Here is an 11,093-nt window from a genome sequence, read left to right on the forward strand (position 1 = left end):
GATAAACGGGAGTCAGACTAAGACTGTGATTGAGCTGGGGCAAGTTTTAACCCAGTCGATAAACGGGAGTCAGACTAAGACTGTGATTGAGCTGGGACAAATTTTAACCCAGTCGATAAACGGGGTCAGACTAAGACTGTGATTGAGCTGGGCAAGGTTTAACCGAGTCGATAAACGGGAGTCAGACTAAGACTGTGGTTGAGCTGGGGCAAGTTTTAACCCAGTCGATAAACGGGAGTCAGACTAAGACTGTGATTGAGCTGGGGCAATTTTTAACCCAGTCGATAAACGGGAGTCAGACTACGACTGTGATTGAGCTGGGGCAAGTTTTAACCCAGTCGATAAACGGGAGTCAGACTAAGACTGTGATTGAGCTGGGGCAAGTTTTAACCCAGTCGATAAACGGGAGTCAGACTAAGACTGTGATTGAGCTGGGGCAAGTTTTAACCCAGTCGTTAACGGGAGTCAGACTAAGACTGTGATTGAGCTGGGGCAAGGTTTGACCCAGTCGATAAACGGGAGTCAGACTAAGACTGTGATTGAGCTGGGGCAAGTTTTAACCCAGTCGATAAACGGGAGTCAGACTAAGACTGTGATTGAGCTGGGGCAATTTTTAACCCAGTCGATAAACGGGAGTCAGACTACGACTGTGATTGAGCTGGGGCAAGTTTTAACCCAGTCGATAAACGGGAGTCAGACTAAGACTGTGATTGAGCTGGGGCAAGTTTTAACCCAGTCGATAAACGGGAGTCAGACTAAGACTGTGATTGAGCTGGGGCAAGGTTTAACCAAGTCGATAAACGGGAGTCAGACTAAGACTGTGATTGAGCTGGGCAAGGTTTAACCCAGTCGATAAACGGGAGTCAGACTAAGACTGTGATTGAGCTGGGGCAAGGTTTAACCCAGTCGATAAACGGGAGTCAGACTAAGACTGTGATTGAGCTGGGGCAAGTTTTAACCCAGTCGATAAACGGGAGTCAGACTAAGACTGTGATTGAGCTGGGACAAATTTTAACCCAGTCGATAAACGGGGTCAGACTAAGACTGTGATTGAGCTGGGCAAGGTTTAACCGAGTCGATAAACGGGAGTCAGACTAAGACTGTGGTTGAGCTGGGGCAAGTTTTAACCCAGTCGATAAACGGGAGTCAGACTAAGACTGTGATTGAGCTGGGGCAATTTTTAACCCAGTCGATAAACGGGAGTCAGACTACGACTGTGATTGAGCTGGGGCAAGTTTTAACCCAGTCGATAAACGGGAGTCAGACTAAGACTGTGATTGAGCTGGGGCAAGTTTTAACCCAGTCGATAAACGGGAGTCAGACTAAGACTGTGATTGAGCTGGGGCAAGTTTTAACCCAGTCGTTAACGGGAGTCAGACTAAGACTGTGATTGAGCTGGGGCAAGGTTTGACCCAGTCGATAAACGGGAGTCAGACTAAGACTGTGATTGAGCTGGGCAAGGTTTAACCCAGTCGATAAACGGGAGTCAGACTAAGACTGTGATTGAGCTGGGGCAAGTTTTAACCCAGTCGATAAATGGGTGTCAGACTAAGACTGTGATTGAGCTGGGGCAAGTTTTAACCCAGTCGATAAACGGGAGTCAGACTAAGACTGTGATTGAGCTGGGGCAAGTTTTAACCCAGTCGATAAACGGGAGTCAGACTAAGACTGTGATTGAACTGGGGCAAGTTTTAACCCAGTCGATAAACGGGAGTCAGACTAAGACTGTGATTGAGCTGGGGCAAGGTTTAACCCAGTCGATAAACGGGAGTCAGACTAAGACTGTGATTGAGCTGGGGCAAGGTTTAACCCAGTCGATAAACGGGAGTCAGACTAAGACTGTGATTGAGCTGGGGCAAGGTTTAACCCAGTCGATAAACGGGAGTCAGACTAAGACTGTGATTGAGCTGGGCAAGGTTTAACCCAGTCGATAAACGGGAGTCAGACTAAGACTGTGATTTAGCTGGGCAAGGTTTAACCCAGTCGATAAACGGGAGTCAGACTAAGACTGTGATTGAGCTGGGGCAAGGTTTAACCCAGTCGATAAACGCTTAGGTCGTAGGATCGAACATTCTCAACGGACCCACTGAGGTGGGGGGGTTTTCTCATCTCACAACTTGTATATAAAAGACCGTGGTATGTGCTATCATGTATGTGGGAAAGGGCGTATAAAAGATCACTTGGCACTAATGGAGGAATGTAGCGGCCATTCCTTTTAAGACTACGTGTCATAATTAACAAATATTTGACATCTAATTGTCGATAATACAAATGTTCTCTAGTGGTATCGTTAAACAAAACAATCTCTGTCTTGAGCATCTGTAGACGACATTGGCTCAATCACGAATACACCACACAATATGTACACGCACGAAATTCTCAGCAAGAACCTGCTAGTTTCAACCAGCAGTAACATAAAATTGTGCGTCCACAGTAAAATCAATTAGGTTATGTGTAGCTCATTATAAAACTATGTTCATCTTCTCGCTTAGAAGAGAAAGTTCCGCTCCCATTTAGTTTAATTGGCCAATTTTTCATTTAATTTTTGTTGTTGGTGTGTGTACTGTATTTTTAATATCTTGAAAATATAAAATAAAATTTAAAAATATTCAGCCCTTATTTAGAAGAAGAAAAAAAGAGAGAAGACATGGATGCAAAACTAGCATTTAATTTATAATGGCCTTATACATAGATAGTATGCTACAGACTAAAGATAAATAAACAGTACACAATAGGCCTACATTCTCCACATAAAATAAGCAAGATAGCGTATTTTTTCAGATGTATCATATATACTTGTAATACTATTAACTCCATAAAAGGAAATGTTATGTAAATATTTAATTAATTTCGGGTAGTTAATTAATACGACGGTCGAATATGATCCAGACAACGGAATGTTGCCGAAAATGCGACGCATTTTGAACAAATCTACATCATCAGTAGTGTCAAACACACCAGTTTCTTTCTTTTTTTGTGAATCGGCGCTCTTTAAAAATCCCACACACCTATTCTGTCAGTGGCCCATTGTTCCGATGCACCCGTTTTAGTACGAAAGCTGCCCCTTTTATCAGCACGTGACCTCCCGACAATCGCTGGCGCCCTTTCTCTACAGCTTTAGCTAGCAGGTCCCTACCGGCGGACCCACTTTCAACGATCGAGGCGATGTAACACCGAGCTTGTCGACCGACAGAACTCACCCTGCCTACTATTGAGAAAATCCGTCAATGGACTTCCACGTCCGACAGAAGTAAACACGAGTTATCGACCTGTGGCGTCCACGCGCGATATGAAAAATATTAAGATATGATTGGCTGGGGGGCGTGGCCTCTCCACGTGGCTGGTGTTGATAAAGCGTCTTCGTGTGGACTCGCGTGTATAGACTGGCACGCGTCGGAACGTGCACGTTTCGTCACATAATTTTTTTTTAATAAGAGAGAGAAGAAACCAGCATTGTGGACATCACTGCGACATTAATTAATTGTCTGATTTTTTTTTAGTTTTAGAAGTTTTTAAAAACATATTTTTAATTGCGCTTTAAAGTGAAACTTTAAAAAAATATTCTTCCTGCAAAAAACACACACTATTGTGTTTATGATGATGGAAGGTTTCCTGTATTCACTGGAGGACGAGTTCTTGGACTTCTGTGATCCGCTTGATTATACTGACGAATTAGACTCCACATATTCCAACGAATCGGATCAAGAAAATCACATTCAGAATGTTTCCCTGGATCCCTCGAACCCGCCTGTGAAGAAGATTCAGCAACGAAAAGCCGCCAACATGAGAGAACGGCGAAGGATGAAGTCCATCAACGACGCATTCGAACACCTGAGAACATGCATTCCGACCACTGTGAACAACGACCGCCGCCTGTCTAAAGTGGACACGCTCAGACTGGCCATCCGATACATTAGTCACCTCTCGGACATGGTGAAGAGTTGTAACGGTTTCGGAAACAATTCCCGCTTTTCTAAGAACAATAAACCCCAGGAAAAGGTGGTGCTGAGGTGTCATTTTGCAGGTGATTATAATCATTTATCAGTTTCATTATAATCTTCATTTATTAATGTATATTGTTTTTGGATTCTGAGAAAATGGAAATGCAGAAAATAATTTATATACATTTAAAATGTAGGTTTATGTATGTATGTAGTATGTATGTATGTATGTATTGTATTGTATGTATGTATGTATGTATTGATGTGTGTATGTATATGTATGTATGTATGTATGCATGTATGTGTGTGTGTGTGTGTGTGTGTGTGTGTGTGTATGTGTGTATTTATGGGTCGGGACGTGCGTGCATTCGTCTGTATGTTTATGTGTGTGCTCATGTGTGTGTGTGCGTGTGTTTGTGTGTGTGTGTGCGTGCGCGTGCATGTATTATATGATGTATGTGCACTGTGATTTTTTTTTATATGATATGTATGTAGTATATGTTATGTATGTACTATATGACATGTATAGTTGGTATGTATGTAAGTATGCTTATATTACAGATGCAGTTAGGTTTTCGTTTTTCTTAATTATTACTTTTAAAAGTTAATAACTAAGCATTATTTTTGTTATAATTTCAGATTTCTGTAATAATGGAATGGAGGAGGATTCGACTCTGATTGGTCATTCTCTCTCGTGGTGTAATACAAAGTTACAAAAGTATCCAGAAAAGAAACTCTCGGCCAAAGTTTGGATGCCGGAAAATCCCACCGAATCAGACTTTATTAATCTGTCCAACTACGCTGGGGAGTACACTTCTTGATTTCTCCTGGGCTTTGTGTCAAGGTGCTGATGAACACGTGAAACATATTACACCAGTGCCAAACACCATTCTTCCAGTTCTACGATCAACCAAAAGATTTCATCTTAAAATCGTGTTAATAAACAGGGCCGTACCTAGCCTACAATAATTTGGGGGGGGGGGGGATATTTCAGGGAATCATAATAGTATTATTATACAGCACTTTTTTTGCAAGGCAAAAGTTTGGTTTTAGCTAAAAGTGTTCCACACCCTGCTTGGTACAAGGGCGGATCCACCAACTATTCTAGGAATTGGGGCCAGGAGCAAAAGATCACATGGCCCAACTCCTGAAAAGGGTATTTCAGTAGAAGTTTGGCATTCGTGGAATGAAAATTATTAACAAATTATTCCAGGAAAGGGGTAGCTGTTTTAGATGAGTGAACAGGTCCTCTAGTCCCTCCCTTGAATCCGCCCTTGTGGCACGGCCCTGTTAGGTAATATAAAGAATATACTCCTGGTAGCGAAAAATCGCAGTTTTTCAGACTGGTTTTAAGTTTGAGAGACTACCAACTTGCAGGTCAAGTTGGTGTTTGTAAATCTGTTTTGAATTATGCAATATTTTACAAGTTTGCTAGGTGTGTTAATCAACCAGTGCTATTTATTGTTGTTGCTGTTGTTTTGTTTTTTATAAAAACAAATATGTGCTTTAACTGACTGAATAATGTTTAAAGAGACTTTGTAAATCCATTGCATAAAATAGTTATGCGCATTATGATTGATTTCCCCCCGATAAAACTGAAAGAAGGAAAAAGAAGCGTGAAAGAAAGATGGATGAATATATAATTAGATGAATGAATAACAATGAAGAAACATCGAACATAGAGAGTTTGAAAGAGAAAGAAACTAACAAAGAAAGAAAGAAAAACGAAGAAAGATATAATGAAGGAAAAGAAGGAAAGAAAGAAAAAGAAAGAAAGAAAAAAACAAAAACAAAACATAAAACAGGTTGTGATAGAATACATCTAGTGTAAAAATCGAAAACGAGAACTGTGTGCCTTATTAAAAATATATATATATTATTTTTTAAGTTTGTTGCAAAATAAAATATTTTATATCTCTTAAGTTGTGGTCTCTTTGTTTCCGCGTTAATCCTATATGCCTGTAATGTTCTGTAACATCTGTGGGAGCATGTGGCGTCGGCGGTAGACGTGGTGGCGGTGGTGGCGGTGATGGTATTGGCGAAAGTGCTGGTGGTGGCGCTTGTGTGGGTTCACTTGGTTACATGCTAACTCATCTTCAAAATGATTTAATATAGTGATTTATAATATCTCGGAATTCATCCAAAAGAATTCACGAATATATATATATATTGACATTATTACGAAACAACGTGAAAACGTGAGTTTAATACATACCAATTTTATTATATATACATTTAATTGTTTTAATTAATTTTGTCACATTAAACTGTTTATAATTCGACTATTTTTAATTCTTCAGAATGATTTTGTTGCATCATTTTGAAAATTTTGAATATTATTAGGTTGCAGGATGATACTGCCAAATGTGTTGTGTCAGATCATTTAAAATCAGTTATAAATAGATGATCAGGTACCAAGGGATATTAGTGTGTGCAAATACCATTATCCGCGTGTATTCTGGGACATCCCAAAGTCGCCTTCTAAGTTCCTCTCCATGTCATTTGTTTCCGACCTGGCAGATCATCTATCTTTTAACTGTTATTACGGCCACACCACACCACGCCCCTGTCCTTGTCTCTCCAATAAGTGTTTGTTTTTGTGACTATACGAAAATGTCACTGGCACGATTGTGAACGTTTCCATGAATCGTTGGCAGGCATTTCACTTACAGAAGGACTGCCACTTCCAGAACACTATCATTATGTCTGTTTTGATAAATCTAAACCTGCACCTGACAAGAGGTCAACAGATATATATATATATATATATATATATATATATATATATATATATATATATATATATATATATATATATATATATATATATCGTTTACATGCACTTTACATGACGTACCATATCCTTTGATATACCAGTCGTGGTGCATTGGTTGGAATGAGAGAAAAAATAGAATTGGTCCACTGACGGGATTTGATCCTTCGACCCAAATACCTCAGGATAATGCTATTTCGACTTAGCTAGATCCCGCCCTTAAAAAGCTAACTAACCTTGAAACAATTAGCATACTTCAGGCGCGTATGCACGGGGTGAGGTTTCTGGAGTCGACCCTCCCCCCAACCCCACTCAAGGAAATTTTCTTTTTGTCCAATACATTTTCTGGGGGAGCATGTCACGACCCTCCCCTCCCCCCTATAAACTTCGCACGCCCCAGTCTAGAGCTGCTAATATTATTGCACCACCATGAACATCTAATCGAAATCAAAAATGTATTCACTATACTAACTTCTCTCTCACTATCTACTATGCCATGTCGTAGACAGATAGCTGAGGTATGTGCCTGAAAATTAATTTCAAGTAATTGACCAATAATACTACAGAAAAATCGCGATTTCTTTTTTTATTACATCTATCAATCTTGTCAATGGAGTTGATTCACTCTATAAAATTTACATCTGCCAATATTATTAAACAGTGTAATTGAATTTAACTAAACTGAACTGAACTGAACTGAACTGATCTGAACTGAAATGGACACAAATAAATAAATAAGTAAATTTAAAACGTAATAATAGACAACTACATAAATAAGAAATCGCTGCTCGCTATGAAATAGAAATAAAATCAACCATGTACTTTGGAATTAGACATTAAATAATAATAATAATACAAATAATAATAATAATAATAATAATAATAATAATAATACAAATAATATAATAATAATAATAACAACAACAATAACAACAATATTCTTAAGATTAAAAGTTAAAATAAAATAATACATTATTGAACATCATTAATATACTATATTTAGTTTTTGCTTCGAAAGTTTAGTCTTTTTTTAAATTCTCGCTTTGAATACTATAGATAATTTACAAAGTTGTTTAGCTCATTCAACAAACGTAAACTTTTAATAAATATCTAATACTATTTGATATAATATCAGAATAAAATTAACAAAGTTTAAAATTGAATTTGAAAATAATCCTATAGCCTAACTACTCTGTTAATTGTAAACTTCTGTACTTATTTTAAATTTACCGTGCTTAATCTAGAATGTAACCAGAAAATAAGTCGGCATTATTATGAATAGTCTACACGTCATAATTGTTGTCTTAGGAATATTTCCTTGTGACCAACGCATCCATGTAAAAGTTGCAATAACGATATTATTGTAGAAAAATTGACTATCAACTAACTTACTAACTAAAAACTAACTAACTAACTAACTTGAGTATATTTGAATTTAATTGAATTGTCCAAAATATATTATGAAATATTTAACTTATTATGACGAAGTACATTTTATCTATTTTGTCATTGTCTAAGGTTTGGCGTACGGGTTGCCATGGTAATCGAGTCAAGTGGACACGATTTTCTTATCCCTGGGAACTACACAGGTGCTATATAGATGTATCAACAATTTACTACGCAACACAGTGAAGTTACTCAAAGTACTATCTGGATGATCAATTCAACAAAACGTAATAGATTTTGAGTTGATTAAGACAGGTATCACCGGGGTCCCGTGACATCCCATCCATCCGTTTGAAGTGACCTTTTTAATTACTTTTTTTTTTAAATTCATAATCCCCAATATTCAATCTAAACTGCCCTGAAAACACATCGCTAAGCATCTTTATTTAAAAAAATTCTGCGGATCATGCCTCCGAATCCCCTCCGAATCTTGTATCCGCCCCTGTGTATAGAACAACCTTACAAAGTCTGCGATATTGCAACTAGTTTAGAAGTTATGATTTTTTTACGAATCCATTCATTAATGTGGAACCTTAATAAAGTTTTCTATATTAATTTGGGACAGTTGTATGTCAGTTATGTACAACAGTTTAATCATTTGTAGTTTTAGATAAATAAAATTGAAACAAAAATTAAAATTACAATAATAATAATAATAATAATAATAATAATAATAAAATACAAATGAATGCATTAAAATTAAAACTAAAAAATCGATAACATTAAAATAATCAGATATATAAAAATAAATAAGACCACGAAAATTTCTGGTTATCCTTTAAATAAATACATAAATATTTTCTTAAAATAGAATTGTAAACACCTTTTATTAACAAATATGTCTACATAATTCACAAAATACACATTTTTAATCTTCATATAATAGTACACCAATTGAAATGTCAAGGTTACACGTTTTAGCACATAATAAATCCATATTTCACGGACAGTGGTGAGTGGATTGTTGCAGGTATTCAATTATATGGCTGAGAGAAAAAATGCATTTATTCTTTATTAAAGTGGAACAAAAAATCCGCACTCAAAGTAGCAAAACACATAATGATACCTCTTGGTCATTTTTCTCATTCTCTTTTTTAAGTGACCTGTGCATGTCCTCTCCGGACGAGGTTTTAATGAGAAAGGACAAGGCTTTAACGATGGAGATTAGTCGAACGACATGTGATGCCGTGCACTCCATAATGTCGGAAGATAGAAGAAGCCTCCACCGGTGGTAAAAACTCTACAAAGGAGGCTAATATTATCAGAAGTTGCGGTTTCAATCTTTTCAATTAGGCCACGAAGGTCTGACGGTCGGGTAACGTGGTATTAAAGGAGGGAGGGGCCATGGACACGCGCTCGGGGCACGCGCCCTACAAAAAGCAGACGACTGTGGCCAAGTCCGAGTTAGAAGCCATGGATGCACACTGTGGGCCTTCGGCCAATTACCATTATTTTCAAATCATAGAGACCGCCAGGAAATTTCGTTTACTTTCCTGTCCGGGTTTGTTAGATCGAGGCAGCTGTATGCTCAAAAACTGGAGGGTCAGCGCTTGAACAAATAGCGACCATTGAATACCTGCCATGTTTCTTTGACCAAACTACAATGTGGGTCGCATGGCACTTCGGCCATTTCCGGCAATTTTAATTCATACTCCTTTAATCACTGGACCGTTTTGCGCGTAATTCGGCATAACCTATTTACATACATAACAAGCTTGTGTTATCTCTGGAACAGGGGCGATTTTGATTAATGTTTATAATTCTGATGTCCGTAGAATGCAAACCACTTGAGGTGGTATTTGGGGGACTCTTCAATGCGCGGTATTTGGTCTGTTCCTTTAAACGCACCCAAATAGTCTTTGATATTCGAGTGTCAACGGAAAACGTTCGTTTATCACGTACGTGACAAACTAGGTTTTGTCGCTTTTGTTTACTGTTAGATTTTCAATACAAGTGAAAAATATAGAGAATTTTCTTCGAATCTTATTTGATTGCACTAACACAGTTACTTGGTACTCGTAACGAATTTCGGCAAAACAATTAACAGTAATCGACTAAATGCACCTGCTGCTTTTCGATATGAGTAACATGCTCTAACTGCAAGAGAAATGTAATGGCTTATATAGACTGATAATGTCTGAAAATGTTGTAAGAAATAAAACCGCAATACAAAGCTCACTTACATTGCGCATTACAGTATAAGGAGTGAAAAGTTGTATATCTACACAGCCTATACTGAACTCCACTAAAAACGCACTTGCCAAATTTCAATTGCAATTGCTATCGCATGTGTGAACTAGGTTGCTATAAAACACAAAATAATCCTAACCCCGGAGTTGATGCATCTAGCTATACAAAATCAAATAAATGTTTGTGGGGGGGTTTTCTTCTTATATTTTTTTTATAACAATAAATCTGACTGGTGTGTTTTCAAAGGAGTTCGGTATATATACATATTAAATATTTCACTCTGCTCGTATTATTATCTCTGTGTGTTTCAGTATACTGTAATATCTCAATATATGCTTTAAGTGGTGGCACCAAAACCAAAATCGCCCCTACCCTCAGCTGAAAGGCCAATTAATACGTCGCTGGCTCTAAAAATAATGCACTGTCCCTACCCCCAGCTGAAAGGTGAAATAATACGTCGCTGGCTCCTCTCGTTACTGGCATCTTCTGAAACCTGTGATACCAATACAAGAGCATCGTTGTGAATGATGAACACAAAACATAACACACTTTAAAAAGTTTTGTCCATAAGGTTTAAGACATAGCGAATCTAGCAAGTCCATTATTATTACGTAGTAAATAATCACGTTTTCGTGGATATTTTTATGAATTTTGTTTCTTTAGCGCCAACTTTTAACCAGGACAGGTGTAAAAACACTAAAGCAAAATTGAATAATGTAATGTTTCACCTTTCCATTACGCTG

General features: G+C 37.7%; 1 protein-coding gene across 1 annotated transcript; it reads left to right on the plus strand.

The window, feature by feature from the left end:
* Positions 1 to 3,600: 3,600 nt before the first annotated feature.
* LOC121381688 (pancreas transcription factor 1 subunit alpha-like) lies at positions 3,601 to 4,762 on the plus strand. The gene is made up of 2 exons (XM_041511032.1): positions 3,601 to 4,024; positions 4,581 to 4,762. The coding sequence occupies exons 1-2, from the start codon at positions 3,601 to 3,603 to the stop codon at positions 4,760 to 4,762; spliced, it is 606 nt and encodes a 201-aa protein (XP_041366966.1).
* The last annotated feature ends 6,331 nt before the right edge of the window (positions 4,763 to 11,093 follow it).

The sequence above is a fragment of the Gigantopelta aegis genome, chromosome 9, assembly GCF_016097555.1.
Source record: "Gigantopelta aegis isolate Gae_Host chromosome 9, Gae_host_genome, whole genome shotgun sequence".
NCBI lineage: Eukaryota > Metazoa > Mollusca > Gastropoda > Neomphalida > Peltospiridae > Gigantopelta > Gigantopelta aegis.